The sequence below is a fragment of the Populus euphratica genome, unplaced genomic scaffold, assembly GCF_000495115.2.
Source record: "Populus euphratica unplaced genomic scaffold, PopEup_1.0 scaffold17.1, whole genome shotgun sequence".
Taxonomy (NCBI): Eukaryota; Viridiplantae; Streptophyta; class Magnoliopsida; order Malpighiales; family Salicaceae; genus Populus; species Populus euphratica.
In genome coordinates this window covers 1,227,146-1,245,994 of record NW_011499884.1, presented here as the reverse complement: position 1 = coordinate 1,245,994, position 18,849 = coordinate 1,227,146, and the positions used below count along the sequence as shown (strand labels likewise).

At 30.0% G+C, this 18,849-nt stretch overlaps 1 protein-coding gene across 1 annotated transcript; it reads left to right on the top strand.

The window, feature by feature from the left end:
- Positions 1-10,262: 10,262 nt before the first annotated feature.
- LOC105130015 (dyggve-melchior-clausen syndrome protein) lies at positions 10,263-18,446 on the top strand. Its single transcript, XM_011032325.1, has 18 exons — positions 10,263-10,715; positions 10,936-11,175; positions 11,859-11,922; positions 12,007-12,136; positions 12,229-12,373; positions 12,813-13,061; positions 13,152-13,236; positions 13,677-13,779; positions 14,736-14,861; positions 14,955-15,068; positions 15,381-15,499; positions 15,633-15,714; positions 15,834-15,926; positions 16,054-16,143; positions 16,319-16,438; positions 16,544-16,635; positions 16,731-16,788; positions 18,238-18,446. Exons 1-18 carry the CDS (start codon positions 10,526-10,528, stop codon positions 18,316-18,318), a joined length of 2,181 nt encoding a protein of 726 aa, XP_011030627.1. The 5' UTR covers positions 10,263-10,525; the 3' UTR covers positions 18,319-18,446.
- The last annotated feature ends 403 nt before the right edge of the window (positions 18,447-18,849 follow it).

Sequence of the window (18,849 nt, the reverse complement as noted above, 5' to 3'; positions counted from 1 at the left end):
TTGGATTTGGTCCCCCCCAGCCTTTTTTTTTTTTTTTTCTGTCTTCTGAAGAGAACGGATTGCACATGCTGTGCATGAACATGAGCTAGCTAGTATAGTTGGCATGTACCAAGGGCCTGAAAAGAACGGGAACAGGCCTGTCAAAACTCTATTTAATTCTGCCTGTAAGGGTGAAATATATTTTAATTTAATATATTTTTTAAAATAAAAATTATTTAAGCTTGAAATTGACAAAGACTTGTAATTACATTGCATGCATATAATTTTATTAATTTAATCAGTAGTTGGAATAGGGTGATGAGATAAGAATTCAATATATTTTATTAATTTAAAAACTTGAAATATCATATGAGGTATTAAAGATAATTTTATAATAATACACGACAGTTACATCATGGAGACATTTTTTTAACAGATCTTGTTAATTACAGGACACGAGGATAGTTTCACCACTGCAATTATAGTCGTTTCGATTCAACACACAAGCTGCAGCTCACATGACTTGGCGTTGGCCTTGTTTGATCGATTCATGGATTCGATTGCGAGCTATTTGTTCGGGGTTCGCCGATCCCAGAATTCGGATCGCTTTGTTCTATTGCTCTTGGCTTCTTGTACATTCAATATTGTGTGAGGTTTCTGATTTTGACGGCCATACTAGTTGAAACTAGAAGATATGATTCATAATTTTTATATAAAAAAATATATGAAAATACTTCAAAAGGATTATGAGCTATATATATTAATCATAATTTTAGTTTGGGATTTAATGGTAATTCTTACTAATGCAATGACTCGTAAATATTCTGGTTTTTTTTTTAATCTTAATGTCTAGCATTATTTATTAGTTACATGGATTTCCAAACCTTAATCTTAATGACTCGTAAATATTTATTAGTTACATGGATTTCCAAACCTAACAAAATCATCATGTTTTTTGTTCTGACAATATGATAGATTAACTTTGTAATAGTAAATATTGAAAAAATCCTTAGTTGTATTTTTCAATATTACCCCTTATCAAGTAATTGAGTCAATTTTACACTTATGGGTACATAATATATTCAACATCACTCTTCCATCCAAACTTGTTAATAGAACCCATTATTTAAATAGATAAAAATGTTTTAAACTTTAGGAAATAATTTTCAACAACATTAACAAAAATCCCAGCTGCAATTACGTGGAAAGTTATTGTTATTCTTTTTCATTAAAAAAACATCATTATTATTTAACTTAGATGGGTTTTTGTTGACGTTGGTAGAAGAATGATTTCTTTAATGTCGGAAACATGTATTTTTTAGTTTAATATACCTTTTATTCTACCTTCTCTAATCATCTAAGATCTATTAGCTGATCTGGATGGAATTCGAATGAAAGAGCAAGGTTGAAACTATTGATTCAATCCATAGATATATGAGGGCTAAAACTGAAAATGATTTTATAGATTAAGAGCATTTTTGTAATTAACTTTTTTTTATGAAATGAAACCCACAAACTCCCAGATCTCGTTGGCGTGAATGTCAACTTCTCCCCTGGAAAAATGATCTGGTCAGTGAAGAGGTATGGATCTTTTCGTAATTTGATACTTACAAGTGCTTGGATACATGAATATAAACCTTAAAATCTAATTGTTGGGTTATTGATCCATTCTTACGTATAAATTAATAACTTCGCTTCTTTTATTTTTTTTAATTTCTAATTGGTATTTAATACTTGACCTTGTTAGCTTTTATTGACAAACAAATAAAGAAAAAAGTCTGCTGTGGGGTTGGTCAGTTAAAGCCGCCGAAACCCACTCTTGACCAGTTTGGACCAAGCATTCTTAACTTCCTGCCTTGTAAGTTGAAATTTCGCATTACAGTTGGCCCAGTCTCGTCTTAACCGTGTCTCCATGTTGATGCGATCAAGAGTGAGATGAGATGGTCAAACTAATAAGAAAAACTTGACTAATTTAGGAGTATTTATCCTATTATAAAATTGAGATATATTACAAGATTAATAAAGTTCTGTTTATTTTTAAGTTTTAAAATTATTTTAAAAAATTAATATTTTTATTTTAAATTAATATGTTTAATTATTTTGACGAATATTTTTTTAAAAAAAAAATTATATATATTTTTAAGTTAAAAATACTTTAAAAACCATCAAGCACAAATCTTTAACATCTCGAGTAACTTTCTCAAAAACACCCCGAGTGCCTCCGTATCAAACTCCCTCCTGTAGTTTTTGCCGAGATTATTTACACGCATCACTTTCACAGGCAGGTTGAACCCAGCCTCCGGTTATTTATAAACTAGACCAAGCCCGGTCCATGGTATATCTTTTCAACGACTTTAAAGTTCGGCATGATTCTAGCTAGTTGGGTTTTCAACATCATATTGTTGACAAAAAAACTGGGTCCAAGATTGTACAGAGATCACAAACGATCATCCGAAATTCGGATTTCCTCCTCTCCGATTCTTTCTTTTTAATCCATCAATTTTGATATATTTCATGAAGTTGGAGAATGAGCCCATTTTAGGTGTTTGGTAAGGAGTTGAAGAATGTTGTTTTTTCCCCCTTGAAACACACGTCAAATTAATTTTTAATTGTTTTTCATTAATCATTGCTAATAATTTATTTTTTCTCTCTCACTTTCCACCAATATCAAACCCTTCAATTTATGGATATATCAAAAAATCTTAAAAATAACTTTTACACTAATTTTATTCTTCTGTAATAACTATTCTTATAACAATTCATCCCTCTTTTTACCCTATACAAATGCTACCTTATGCTTAACGTAAGTCAGGAGGAAGGGAACAATTTTATGAGAGTCAACATCTAAGGTGTTTGTTAAGGAGTCGAAGTATGTCGTTAATTATTTTTTAAAATATTTTTTATTTAGAAATATATTAAATTAATATTTTTTTTATTTTTAAACTATTTTTAACATTAACATATCACAATAATTTTAAAATATTAAAAAATTAATAAAATACTATTTAAAATACAATTCTAAACATATTCTAAATAGATATGTAAATGGTGTTTTGGGTTGAGGCTTAGAACAGGCATAAAGTTTATATAAAAATGAATTTTGGTCTTTATTATTTGGAGAAGATATTATTTCATTCATATATTTTGCATATTTGTGATTACATCCTGATTTTGATTTCTTGAGCTGTTTGTTTTCAGTTTCAGGACCTAGATGAATTATTTATTCTTTTGATCTTTATTATTTTGTTTTCTATTGAATCTTTGCAATTTTAATTATAATTCATTTAAAATCTTGTTTTTTCATGTATAGTGTATCAATATTATTATACATGATTTTTTAATGACATGCGTTTCAAAAAACACACTAGATATTTATGTTATAATTAATAGTTGATCAATTTATATACTGTGTATAGTTTACATAATATTTATACTGATTACATTTTAGATTAAATAGTATATTTAATTATAAGAAATTCATAAACTAAATTGAAAAAAATATTCATATGTATTTTAAACTCTAATTAAATTTAATGAAAGAAGACAGTCGAACATAGCACGTCAGCTGCAATGAGTTTATAGTTAAACGTTACTGTTTTCATCATGAATATAATAAAAAATGTTTTGTAATCATGAATTGCGTATATTACAACCTTAAAATTCTCATGCCACAATTTAGATGTCTTTGAAGAATTCGGTGTAAATCATAATTTTTTAACTTTTAAATTTTTTATTTAAAATTAATTTTTATTAATATTTTTAGATCATTTTAATATTGATATCAAAAATAATTTTTTTAAAAAAATTATTTTAATATGTTTTTAAATAAAAAATATTTTAAATCATTATCACTTTCATAATTACAAACACTTTAAATAGTATAATCTAATAAATTTAAAAAATATGTGATTAAAATTTTTTTACAGGAGAATCGGAAAAAAAACATCTTGATAATATAGATTTTATAATTTATTAATTTGAGTAGCAATTCATTTGTTTAGTTTTTTCATGCAAAATATTTGTAGAATTTAATTTTTTTTATAGAAACTTAATGAATTAAAATAGGTTCTTATAGTGGATCCACGACAAGTCGCGATCATTTAGTTACCTGCAAAAAGGAAATCACGAAATAACAAACTTTGAAAAATATCCGTTACATGAGGATATTCAAATTTGGAACAAACGTCATGCTAACCGGACGCTTCTAGAATCCTGAGTGCCAAAAAGGACCCATGATTAGCTCAGCCTCCGAAGGTTATCTTAATGTCTTTACCCGCCGACAGCACAACCCAAGTTCCGTATAGATCCATCGTCCAAAACTATCTAACACTAGTAATTCATAAATCTATATATTTGGCACTGTGTTAATTTTTGTAATTGTGGTTTATAACAAAAATAGATTTTAAAAAAATATTTTTAATTTTAATGGTTTTAAAATAAATTTTAAAATATATATTTTGTTAAAAATATCGCGGGATGGATTTTTATATATAAAATAAATAAAAAAAACAAGTCTATATAAATAAAAAATAATTTATTTTATTTTTTACAAAGTTAAAATATAAAACACAATTATACATGATTTATTAAAAATATATAAATTATATCATAATTAAACAGTTTTTCCCTTGAGAAAAAACGCATAACTTATATTAATATCAGATGTTTTTTATTATTTTTTTATTACATATTTAAAGAAAATAAATGTAATTAAAATTATATTTTTAAAAATTTTATTTCATAATTACAAACACTTTAAATAGTATAATCTAATAAATTTAAAAAATATGTGATTAAAATTTTTTTACGGGAGAATCGGAAAAAAAACATCTTGATAATATAGATTTTATAATTTATTAATTTGAGTAGCAATTCATTTGTTTAGTTTTTTCATGCAAAATATTTGTAGAATTTAATTTTTTTTATAGAAACTTAATGAATTAAAATAGGTTCTTATAGTGGATCCACGACAAGTCGCGATCATTTAGTTACCTGCAAAAAGGAAATCACGAAATAACAAACTTTGAAAAATATCCGTTACATGAGGATATTCAAATTTGGAACAAACGTCATGCTAACCGGACGCTTCTAGAATCCTGAGTGCCAAAAAGGACCCATGATTAGCTCAGCCTCCGAAGGTTATCTTAATGTCTTTACCCGCCGACAGCACAACCCAAGTTCCGTATAGATCCATCGTCCAAAACTATCTAACACTAGTAATTCATAAATCTATATATTTGGCACTGTGTTAATTTTTGTAATTGTCGTTTATAACAAAAATAGATTTTAAAAAAATATTTTTAATTTTAATGGTTTTAAAATAAATTTTAAAATATATATTTTGTTAAAAATGTCGCAGGATGGATTTTTATATATATAATAAATAAAAAATAATTTATTTTATTTTTTACAAAGTTAAAATATAAAACACAATTATACATGATTTATTAAAAATATATAAATTATGTCATAATTAAACAATTTTTCCCTTCAGGAAAAACGCATAACTTATATTGATATCAGATGTTTTTTATTATTTTTTTGATCACATATTTAAAAAAAATAAACTTAATTAAAATTATATTTTTAAAAATTTTAATATTTTTATTAAATTTTTATGTTATTTTGATGTGTTGATATCTAGAATAATTTTTTAAAAAATAAAAAAATTATTTTAATATATTTTTAAATAAAAATTATTTTAAACTGTAATTACTGCTACACTTCTAAATACCAAGATTATAAAAATAAAAATGCTTTGAAAAATTATAACAATTCAAATTTGCTCCAAATGAATGCCTTTATTTTTATTGAATCCTAAACTTTTTTGACTGTATAAATTTTACCCTGAATGCTTTAAACATGAGATAAAACTACCTGTGCACTTGTTCTTCTAATTAGCCTGAAAGAAGATATAATTTGATGTAAAAGATAATGTGTCCCTCCATCTTAGTTAGATTACATGAAAACCTTGATTTAAGATGATCCAAAACTTATTTGTATCTAACCTTCAATTTACATTAAAAAATAAAATAACACAAGAAAAAAATAGAACAGGCAAAATTACAAGTAAGTTTAATGGAGTGTTTTTTGAAATTATGGAAAAATAGCATCAAAAAAGACTAGTTGACTGAATTTAATAATTTGGATAGAAAGGTTTTTATATTGTCCAAGCTTCGGGGTGATTTATTCTCATTTTTATTACAATGATTATGCAACAAACTACGAGTATGTATAGAAATAATTATTTGACTCATGATTTATCTCCGGAAGAATATTTATTTTGTAAAAAAATAATATATAGGTTTTTTTAAGGTATTTTTTGAAATAAAAAAATTATCAATTACATATCAAAATATTTGTACACATATTTAATTAATTAAATTGATATTTAGCTAAGAAATAATTAATATTTAAATATTTGATCTCGTAGTATGAACCATGTACTAGATTATGTTTAATAAATTTGTTTCTTATAGTAAAATTTTTATCTAATTAAATGACAATTTATGCCAATAAAAGATAAAAAAAATCATTAATGAAAGCGAGTTGAATAATATCATGAAACTCAACTATAAAACAACTCAATGTTAAATGAAAAGATAAAAAAATAATAATTAAAACTAATCTAATGTTAAAAATATAAAATAAAAAATTAATTTATAAAACTTGCCAAATAAATCCAATAAAGAATGAAAAATAAAAAGAACTACAATAACCCAAGTTATTTTTAAACGTAATAAAAAATAATATAGAAAGAAAATAAATAAAATTTTATGTTAATCTTTAAAACTTGCAGTTTATAAAATCCTAAACTTGAACTCAATTCCAATCAATTTGATGTTGAATGATGAAATTAAAAAAAAAAAATCAGTAAGGTAAAAAAATAAAAGGAACATAGATCAATCAGCAAGGTAAAAAAATAAAAGGAACATAGATCAAATTTGATACGAAAAAAATATAAGTGGAATTAAACTATGAAAAAAATTAATTTTAAAACTTATTTCTAACAAAACAAATAATAATTAAAAAAATAAGGTTTGAATTTGAAAAAACAAATTGAAGGGGGTGACATTTAAAAGGAATTTCAATTTTATAGACTATTTAAAATAAAATAAATAATAATTAAAAATCTAGATTAAATATGAAAAGAATAAAAAAATGAAGGACAACTTTAAAAATTTAAAAGAAAATATACGGAAATTAAGGGGGATGGAAAACAAATAAAGATATTGCTGGTATCAAATTATATTTTTATTGACCACATATGTCACTTCAATATCAAAATAACATTGATATAATTTAAATACCATTATAAAAGGTGACACGTGATCATTGAACTTAGCTATACATGTCATTCAAATATAAGAGTTGTCACGTGCTCATGCATGGAACTATTTTTTAATAATATAACAAATTTTATTTAATAATAGCTGAATATATCAAATTACAAAACCACTCATAAACCAACCTTGCCATGACAAAAAAACAAAAAGAAAAAAAGATTGCAATTACGAAAATGCTCAAAATGTAAGCTATAGAAAATCTCACTTTTAAGGGAATGCAAATTATTTTATTGTTCTTTAAAAATAAAAAAATAAAAAATGTAAAAGTCATCGTAAAGAGCTTTTAAAAAATTTGAATCTAATAATAAAATGATTATTTAATTTTTTATTGTAAAAGCAAACAAATATAATTGCCCTGTTTTTTTGTTTTGTGTTCAAGAGCAAAATAGGTATTTCTTCTCAAAGTTTGAAAAAGCCATTAATATCCTTTATTTATTTTTCACTTTGGGTTGATATTTTTTAATTTCACCATCTCCTTTCAAATTAGTCTAAATTAACTTTAATTTTAGTCCTGTAAAAACCAAATAAAAAAAAAAGAAACCATTATAAACAGCAAGTCAGAGGGGATTCATGATGCCATCATGCATAGTGTTTTACTTAACATATGTCAGATGAATCTTTTAATTATCACACATGAATAATGCATATCAGAATAATCTTGTCTTGCTATAAAAATATTTGATTTGAGCTATTTTATTGCTAAGGTTATGTTCAGATATGATTATGGTTGTTTTTAAAGTAATTTTAAATTAAAAATATATTAAAATAATATTTTTTTTATTTTTAAAAAATAATTTTTAATATCAATATATTAAAATGATAAAACAAATAAAAAATATTAATTTTAAAAATAAAATTCAGAATTTTTAAAAACACAAATTGTACCATTCCTAAATAGTCCCTCAGTCAGGAGAAATTTGTGGTTTCAACAAAAAAAAAAAAGAAAAAAGAAAAAGAAGAAGTATCATTATAACTTAGAAGCACCTCAAATCGAGCTATCAAGAACCCCACATCCATAGATAAAATCCAAAATAATAACAACAAAAATTACACGTCGTGTATGCATTTTCTCTCATGTAAATTCTATGCATGTGATGTCTACGCATACATGTTATAAAAGAGATTCAAGAAGCCGGGCAGATAGATTGACCTTTTTTTATTCAACTTAACTTCATCGTGTATTATTAAAAGACACGGAATCGTTTTCCTACATGTAGAGCACACTTCCCGAAAGTCGAGTCAATCCCAGAGTCACAAAACTCCAGGTCAATGGTGATGAAATTTATGTGGACATACACTGGTGGCACGTCCAACGCAGCATCACAAGTGTGTATCCAGAACTTGCTTGTGGTTCGATCATCAGCTAATGCTTTTTAAAATAATTTTAATTTTTAAATATATTAAAATATTTTTTTAATTTTTAAATTAATATACCAGAACAACCTAAAAATACATATGAAAAATTAATTTAAAATAAAAATATTTAATTTTTTATACAAATCTTTATTAATCACAAAAATAAACAAGGTCTAATAATATAAGAGTGTTTGGTTTTGTAGTTCATTTAAAGTATTGCAATTTTTTGAATTTTTAAATTTTTTTAATATATTAATATAAAAATTATTTTTTAATATATTTATAAATAAAAATTATTTTGAAAAGTAACTTCTAATATTCTTCTAAATACCCCCTAGTGAATGGTGTGTTTTTAATTAAAAATTTATTAAGACTATATTTTATTATATATATTTTATTTTTATATTAATACATAAGATTATAAAAACATATTAATTTAATATATTTTTAAATAAAAAATAACTTAAAAAACACTTTTACATTAAACCGTCTTAATAAACATCACATAATTAACTGGAAAGAAAATGAAAAACACTAAAAAGCCATACAGAAAAGGGATTGGCGGGATCAATTAACGTGACGAACACCAAAAAGTAAAGGAAATACACGTGTAAAAACATTTTCAATTGGCATGAAATTCGCTTCACAAAAACTGAAAGGCAGTGAGTACTGAACCAACCAAGAGTTCTTCCTATAACCTAAAAGCTAACTCTCCTGGTTACGGGTAAAATAGTGAACTAATTAAAATAAAATTGTTTGTAGGATAGTATTTAGCAGATTCCAGGGGCTGCTGCGGACGAATCAAAAATCAGTGTGCAAATGACAACAAAACTGCGATTAATAGGGATACTTCACCTTCCAATTTTATACAAAGACTTAAATGCCCCACCCTCTCGTGGCATGGATCCGTTCCGTTAATTCTTTTGGTGCCCGTAACAAGGTTAAGGCACACACATGGTACAGCCTCCCTCCTTATGGAAAGGGTGCCCTTAAATTCTCCTCTGTTTTTTTATTCAGAGAGAGGAAAGAGCCTCTCTACCCGCTGGCTGGCTGTTTGTTTGTCAAAATTTTGATTTTTTTATATTTTTAGATTGTTTTAATACGTTGAAGATAAAAATTTATTTTAATTTATTTTTTTAAAAAAATAATATTTATTTTTGTTATAAAATAGTGTTTAAATTTTTTTAATTGTTTTAATGGGCGAATATTAAAAATAATTTTTAAATAATTTTTTAAAAAAAAAACTATAACCACAATTCATTTACTTTTTTTTAGTTTAATTTGGAGCAGCAATGGGGTTAACCCTACATAATCTTGCCGGGTAAGTCAAATTAATTTAAAGAAAACAACTAAAACAGAACACCTTTGTTCTCTTTAATTACCAAATCTGATCTGTGAGGTTATTATATTTTTTTAAAAGAAAAATGAAAATAAATATATTATAAACTTAAATTGAAGAAAACATCTAAAACAAAATACGCATTTGAAAACTAAATAAAAACTGGGAGGACAGGTCAGTCAAATCACTAAAACGAACGAGCCATCATAATCGTTCCGAGATAAAACCCAAAAACAAAAATAGCTGCCAAAGTCCATTCACCCCTTTAATAAAATTTCTTCAAAAACTTCCTTCCTAAGCTCCTCCCTCCCTTCACGAGCACACCTCAATATAATTCTCAGTATCCATTTCCATTTACATTTTCTCTAAAAAGCCAGACAGATCCGAAATCACCATAACTCCCTCACTCTCCATCTCTACGATGCTAACCAATTGAGATCGGCGGACTCGCTCTGTAACCAAAGTTGACTCAGCACTCTTCAACACGACCGACTCAATAATTCCAATGGGAGCAGTGCCTTCTACGCCGCGTCTCTCCGGCGCTCGCCCTCAGGACACGGCCGATTATTTGATCGGTTCATTTGTCGGTGAGAAGACGTTTCCTATAGGTTCTGACTTCTGGCAGAAACTTCTCGAACTCCCTCTCAATCTCCACTGGCCTACTCACCGTGTTCAAGAAGCCTGCAAGCTCTTCGGTCAGTTCATCACCAAACCTCTCTTCTTCATCCGTGCCTAATTCTGCATTATAGGATCTATTTTTTCTTTAATTACTACTGCTTTATTTGCATATTTATCTCTTAATTACGTTCTTAGTGTCGTTGCTTGTCTGTTTATTGGATCTGCAATGCTTTGATAATTATAGAGATTATGTATTTTTGTTTTTAATATTTTGTTCTGTTCTTATTCTGTGTGCAGCACAAAATAATTGTAATACAAGGCATCTAACGAAGATTCTGATTCACTTATCGTGGTGTTTGCAAGAGTGTGTTTCGAATTCCGGTGCCCCGTCGGAAGTTTATGATAAGGCTGTTAATGCGGTGTACATTTCATCAGTTTTTTTAAAGTATTTAATCGAAAATGCTCGAAGCAATAGCATCGAGGAATTTCATTTGTCATTGAATGAGAGCGAACCAGCATCGAATGGTTTCAAAACAGGTACTTTATTTTGTTACATAAAATATTTTATTAGCCGCCGGCCGGCATTTTGATGTCATTATGATTTGGTAACTAGTGCAAATTGGAGCCGGTGGCAGGGAGTAGCTTTGTTTCAAAGCATCTGGCAACATAAGTGTTTAGCCTGTTTTCTTTCATGATTTAAATGGGATGTTGTCTAGCCATCTTTGCTTCAAAGGAAAATAATCTAATAGCAATGCGGATGCCGATAAGCTGCACTTTTATTGTAACATTTGAAATTAAGCTTTCCTAATGCACGCAATTGTTTCCTAGTTACGGGTGAAAACTAGATTTGCATGAAGCTTATTATGCAAATAAATGCAATTTCCATAGAAGTTTCTGAAAGTTTAGTTAAGTTAAACATCTGAGTGAACAACTGCTGAACTCTGCCTTTGTGGCTGGCTACACATCCTCAAACATTAAATGATGGAAAGTGATGGAGGTTAAAGGTAAGTTGGATTTAAATTTCTGGACTTTCAAGGTGTAATTTGGGGATAATGCTTGGTGTCTGACTGTTGGAATTTATTTATCCAATTCCCAAGGATGCCAGTCTATGTACTTTAGACTCTCTGCTTTCAGTTTTATTGAATTGTTTGTTTGACAGCTATGCTTTCCAGTACTAGTAAATCATTGTAGGCCTGAATTTTGGGTTTCCATATGTGCAGATCAAAACATCGAGAGTCTTGTCATGCATAATGTGCTTAACTTTATTGGTTCCGTAGAAGTAAGGTACACCATGTATTTCTCACCATGTTTACCAGATTGAGATTTCGTGGAATTTGCTTTTCTAAAATGTATTATTTTTGTTACAAGTCCGAAGACATACCTTCTACATCACGAGTTACTGAATTTCATGCTTGTTGCAATGTCAACCCAACTTCTCTACGGGCCAGCACCAGGACCAACTGATATGAACCCTTTTATTGATGCAGCAATGGCTCAGGTTAGTGGATGAAATTTACTTAATTTCTTGCTCTAAATTCTGCATTCTTCAGATCTTTCAAACTTATCATGTATGCCTTCCATAATTTGCAGGAAAGTTCTTTGGTTGGTTTGGTTGTTCGGAGATTGCTACTTAATTATATAACACGACCTCGTATCCCATATAACAGCGCATCATACCCACTGTTTTCTGGCGGGAGTCAGCCTGGAGTTTTGCAAAGAGTTAGTTCTGCAGCTGGTATGATGTTCTTTTAGAGTTGTTTTTTATTTTATTTTATTTTATTTTAATAGTCTTGAACTAGTTAGTTTTCTCATCTACAAAAGGCTTGAACCACACTGGTCTGATATGTGGAACTTTCTGGTATCTATTTACTATCTTTTTCAATTGTCTCATTTGCATTGCTTGCTGCATGCTTTTAAATTGGGCCATATTTATCAGACCAACACCGAGGCTATCATTGTCATTGCATTGTAATTTTTCCCTTTGTTTAAAGTGGAGCATATACTTCTCCATCTTTTTTTCTCAATTTGATTTGCATGCTTTTGTTAGCTTTTGTATATCATTTTCTCAAGCCAAGGGTTTCAAGAATACTATTTGAAACTCAGTGACAATTCTTTGGTTTTTCTTTTTCTTTTTCCATCAATGCTTCTGTTGACATTATATATTTGATTTGCAGCCACTCTTGTTTTATTGCCATTCAATTATTTGGTCAGTTCAACTGGTGATGGCTCAAGAAATCCATTGGCAGACGGCAGTCTTAATGTGCTGCTTATACTTAATTATTATCATAAGTGTGTTGTGGGTGATGAGTCCCTGACAGACAGAAGTGATGACAGTGCCGCTTCAGATTCTCTTTCCAAAGGAAAAACATACTTCTCTGACAATCCTTACTGCAGAGCCTTGGAAAATGCAAGGGATATAGAATGTGAGATCTTCTTTTTGCCAATTTCTTTTTCAAATTGCTTTGGCATGCTGTAGGTTGTTGCCATTTTGCTGAATAGTACCATGCTTTCAGTTGATCGTGTAGATATCGAGGGGAACGCGCACAGTGGGTCACATGTGAGATTGCCATTTGCATCTCTGTTTGATACTCTTGGCATGTAAATATCTTACTCTTTTACCTCCATGATGAGAATAATTTCTTTAGTTTGAGTTATACTAGTGTTTTCATTAGATTGGATATATACATGCAAATGCATGTGTGGGTACCCAGACAAAAGAAAAACAAAAACAAAAAAGGAAACAAAAAGCTCATTGACACTTGGTTTGTAATATCATTGTTGCTCTAACGCTGCTTGCTTGGTTGCTCCAATTTTCATTGTCCAAGTAACAATGTTTGAAAGTTTCATCCCCCAATCTATCTAGAGACATATCCGAGAAAGGCATTCAGAATTTTTTGTTGCCAAAGGTTGTTGTAGCTAGATATTTTAATAAAAAAAATTATAACTTCTTGAAGGACTTTACTGTAGTCTTTATATAGGAACAGGCATAACCCGTCTCTATCTCTTGAAGTATTTCCTAACATGTTCTCCCTCTGCAGGTGCTTGGCTGATGAAACTGCAGTCCTATTGCTTTACACATTGGTGCATGGAAACTCTGACTTTTTGGAGTATGTTTTAGTGCGAACGGATCTGGATACATTGGTATGAAATATCAGCTCAATCTTTTTCCTGCTTGTTGTAAAGAAACAAAAATTTTTTTTCAAAATTTTGAACCCTAAGGCATTACCATATGAAAGTATAGGCACTGACTAAGCAGATTACATTCATTACATAATGGAATTGGTAAGCTTTGTTGCTACTACCCAAGGTTCTAGTTTTTATGATCATCACAGTTGCTGTGGCCACCACACTGGAAACTTGTCAATTTTTTACATTTTTATCATACAAACTCTTGCTATAACCTATTATTTATGCATGCGTTAGATGAAATTGTTGATTTTTTTTTTACCATCTACTATGTTTTCAGTCAGAAATTTTGTTGGGACTACCATTGTCATTCTAGCAAAATTATTAAAAATATGGAAGTCAAAGACATGTTTCTAAAATTTGTAAACAATTCATGTCCAGTGGTTGCTACCATTATGCGGTCCTGATGACCTTGTAACTGCAACTGTGAAAAAAAAAGGACCACGACCATGATTATAAACCATGCTGCTAAATCCATTTTGAAGGTGGCATCTTTTAGCCTTGGGCCTAAGGTGACTGCTACTAGTGTACTTCTAGCAAATTTTACCAAGTGTAATCTACAATCACATGATTGTAGAGAGCAGAAATAAAGGGAGCTAAGTAACCGTGATTATATTCTTCTGTGGTAGTTCAAAACAATCTTCAAGATAATTTTGCTTTATTTTCATATTCCTCATAAATGTCATAGGATGTTGATGCGGTTTCTTGAATATACAAGCATATGCTATGCAATGAGTGTATTTTAGTCAAATAGGTTTTGCTTGACATGTTATTTAGCATGTAACTGGCTCTTGAAATCAATAAGATTCTTAGGTTTTCTTGATATTTGTGTTGGCATGTGATATTTACTTTTGCTGTCACATTGCTGTAGTGCGGCTTAACAATCTGTTTTTTCGCAATGAGATCTGCAGTTAATGCCAATTCTGGAAACGCTGTACAATGCTTCAAAGAGGACGTCCAATCACATATACATTTTGCTGATTATACTTCTTATACTTAGTCAGGATTCATCTTTTAATGCAAGCATTCACAAGATAGTAAGAATCACTTTCATTTGCTAACTTTCAATCTTATTTCCAATATGTGTATTATTTTTCTTATGCTATTATTTCCTTGTACTTTTCCCACAGGTACTGCCAAGCATTCCATGGTATCAAGAACACCTTCTTCATCGAACATCTCTTGGTTCCCTAATGGTCATAATTCTTATAAGAACAGTGAAGTATAATCTATCTAAGCTGCGGGTATGTTTAAAAGTACTTAACTAATTAATTCATGTTCAAATTGTTGCAGTGTCCCTCTTGAAGTTGTTATATCCGCCTGCCATGGCTCATGTTTTGAAAGTTGTAAAATCCAGTAGACTTTTAATATTGAAACAAACCAAAGTTCTCATATATTTTATCACAACAGTAGATCTATTAGGTTCTGCTACAATAGTCCATGTTCTTCTATTGATTCTAGTATATTCATATCTACTTAGTTTGCTTGTAACTGTTATATATGTATTAAAAACTTCTTCCACTCTGCCTTCTCGTAACATTTTAAACTTGTAACAGGATCTCTATCTTCATACAACTTGTCTTGCAACTTTAGCAAACATGGCTCCTCATTTTCATCATTTGAGTGCATATGCATCACAGAGACTTGTTAGCCTATTCTATATGCTCTCACGCAAGTACGTCACTCTTATTTGGTTTCTTTTCTTCTTCATTTACCACATTACATTATTACTTTGATAACTTAGAAGCATACTTTTCTTTTCTGGTATTCTTGCATTATCTTTTGTTTGTTTGATATTGCATGTTTAGGTATAACAAACTTGCAGAACGGATAGATGATAAAATGGGGAAGAGTGGCTCTTTGGGGCAAGACAGCCTTGCTGAAGATCTGGTAGTCATTACGGTCTTTGTTTATGATATGACTCTCATAGTGGGGATATTATGCCATGGAAGGCTACCACTTTTTTAATTATTTTCCATGTTAGCTAAACTGGATTGTTTTTATTGCAGTCAGCAGAATTGCATATTTACACGGACTTCTTGAGAATTGTCCTCGAAATATTAAATGCAATTTTGACTTATGCCTTGCCACGCAATCCTGAGGTATAATTTCATGTGCATAGTTAGTGTTATGTGCAATCCTTTTCCAGTGATATGTGCAATCCTTTTCCTTTACAAGAACAATCATGCACCTTCCCTCTTTTTCTGCTCATTTCTTTTTTTTTGGCAGGTTGTATATGCAATAATGCACAGGCAAGAGGTTTTTGAGCCATTCAAGAATCATCCACGCTTCAGTGAACTGATTGAAAATATTTACATGGTATTTATCATTTGTAGTTTTTTGTATGTAAACATCAATGTTTCTGTATAAATCAAAGCAGAACTCTAGGCAGTTGTTTTTGTGTCAGTCTATCAGCTTTTCTCAATATCTGGATAGCGCTCTTTTCCTCTACCTGATTGTGTTTCATAGCATATGACTCTTTTGGACTTTGTAGGTTTTAGATTTTTTCAATAGTCGTATCGATTCCCAAACACATGATGGTGAATGGTCAGCGGAGAAAGTCCTCCAACTCATAATTATGAATTGTCGATCATGGCGGGTTGAAGGCATGAAGGTTAAAATAACTTTGGAAATCGGAAGCCTTGCCTAACTTTGAATGTATTGTCTGAAATGTTTTTTATTTACATTTTAATGTGTTTTTATTTATTATATTTCACAGATGTTTACTCAATTGCATTTCTCATACGAACAAGAGAGTCACCCAGAGGAGTTCTTTACACCATACATTTGGCGTGTTGCTTTATCTCAACGGTACTGTTCCTCTATCTCTTGCCTAGCTCAGAATCATGCTAGATCTAGTTGGGTATACAACTAATAACTATGTTTTTGTCATGTGCTCTTTTCAGTGGACTGAGCTTTGATCCCAGTGCCATAAATCTGTTTCCAGTTGATCTGCCAATAGAGGCAAGTTCTAGATTTGCTTTGAATTTCAAAGATATCAACGTGTTGATCTTATAGTCCATCTTTATTACATATCCTTTCCGCTCTTCAAATGTTTCATCTTTCGAGAGCTATTGAGCCTGAGTTTCATGGCAAATGTTCTGTTTGTGGAAACAGCAAGCGGAAACCATGTTTTCCTCTTCCATTCAATCCCTATCAGTTATCATTCTTAAACCAATCTCTTCTTTTTTCTCTATTCAGTGTTGGAATCTTTGTCAAGCTGCACTAATTCTTGATTTGCTTTCATGACTAATCAACCAGAAGCACTCACTAGTTACTAGTTACAACCTTAATTCTTCTTCTAATCTCTTTATAAACAGTTTTTAGTTTTTTCTGTAAAAATCTATAGGGGGCGGCTTCCTCTCTAGTTACTAGTTACAACCTTAATTATTCTGTTAATCTCTTTAAAAATAACCCAATTTTTTGAAAGACTTGCCAAAATATGGGAGACGAGCACCCATTCATGGCCTCTGAAATTTGGAGGTTTTAGTTTTTTCTGTAAAATTCTATGGTGGGGGGTGGCTTCCTCTAATTTTGACAGGATTTCTTGCAAGGGAGGCTGTGAGAATCCAACTAGACAGGTTAGGATAGGGTACTTTTTAAACATCATCTGACGGAAAAGTGCTGTTTTGGGTAGAATTCAGATATAAGAATGATAAATGGGGTTGCTGATACTTCACATGAAAGAAGGAACAAGAGAGGAACTTCCCATGTCTCTGTGGTGAAGTAATTCTTTTTTTCGCTTGGCAAGGTGATTTCACCTGCCTACTTGAATGATAGACTAGCTAGATAGTTTGCTTGGTTGCTGTTTGACTACTTTATTCTGCATTTATCTTCAGTGAAATCCTCTACGGATACTCAAAATGATAAAAGAAGAAGAAGAAACAAACTATCAAACCAACAAATTCTTGGGAAGCTTATGCTTGCAAAATTTTCTTAATCTCCTATAATATAATTGAAAACAACTTAGAGCCTGTTTGGAAGTGTGGTTGCTGTTGCTTTTCAAATAGCTTTTCGTGCCAAAATGCATGCCAACGATGTTTTTTTATTTTTTAAAAATCATTTTTAACATCAGCACATCAAAATGATTTGAAAACACTAAAAACATATTAATTTGAAGTTAATAAAAAAATAAAAAATTTTCAAATTTTTTCAAAAGCGCTTTCAAAATGCAGAAACAAACAGGCCCTTAAGGAGGTTTATGGAGACAAATACCAGCAGACATACTCGTTTGCTTGTTTGTCTAGTTTTTGTAATTACAGTGTTTTGAGCAACTAATCTTTGTTGGCTTTGAAGGAAGTAATACACAATTCAAGACTTCATTTTGATTTATTTCCCTCTTAATTCAAGACTTCATTCAAGTTTTTTACATGCTTCTTCTTTAGATTGACAGTTTGCTTTGCTTTGCTGCAGAAACCAAATGATGACGGGGATGATCAAAGTAAATTTCAAAACATGAATCTGAATGAACACAGGGTACTGCTCGACCTGTAGTGGGTGCAGCATTATATATCTCCCCATTAATGTTCATACTTAGTGGTTATGTAAATAGTACAAAATACATGAAGTAGTGGTAATGTATTCTTCTCATTCTTTCCTGTTTATATGCTTGGAACACTGTAGAGGACCCCCCACCACCCTCCCTCCCCCCATATATATATATATATATATATATGAAAATTGAGATGCACCATGTAATGAATAAGGGAGGATGCTATGCTATCCATATTCCAGGTTTCCAAGTATAGTCGGGGAAAAGGAATAATGAATAAAATATGGATTCCAGTTATTTGACAAGTGCTTCTATACAGCGCGGATTCAAACTGAAAACAGGTACATGAATGATGCACTTGCGAGTCGTGACTAGTTTAAACATCTCTAGCGGGCGTTGATTCATGAGATCATGCTTTTGTTGTTAGGTCTTGTGATACAAGATTGTTCAAGTTTAAACTTCCTTAGTAGATTGAATATTTTGTAAACTTTGCTCTATAATTGTACTCCAGCATAACGCAGCGCGTCTACATA

Excerpts from the sequence above, each read along its gene's own strand:
- LOC105130015 (XM_011032325.1), top strand. The coding sequence starts at position 10,526 with ATGGGAGCAGTGCCTTCTACGCCGCGTCTCTCCGGCGCTCGCCCTCAG. Across the intron at positions 13,780-14,735 it reads GAACGGATCTGGATACATTG|TTAATGCCAATTCTGGAAAC; the intron begins GTATGAAATATC and ends TGAGATCTGCAG. Across the intron at positions 16,439-16,543 it reads GGCGGGTTGAAGGCATGAAG|ATGTTTACTCAATTGCATTT; the intron begins GTTAAAATAACT and ends TATATTTCACAG.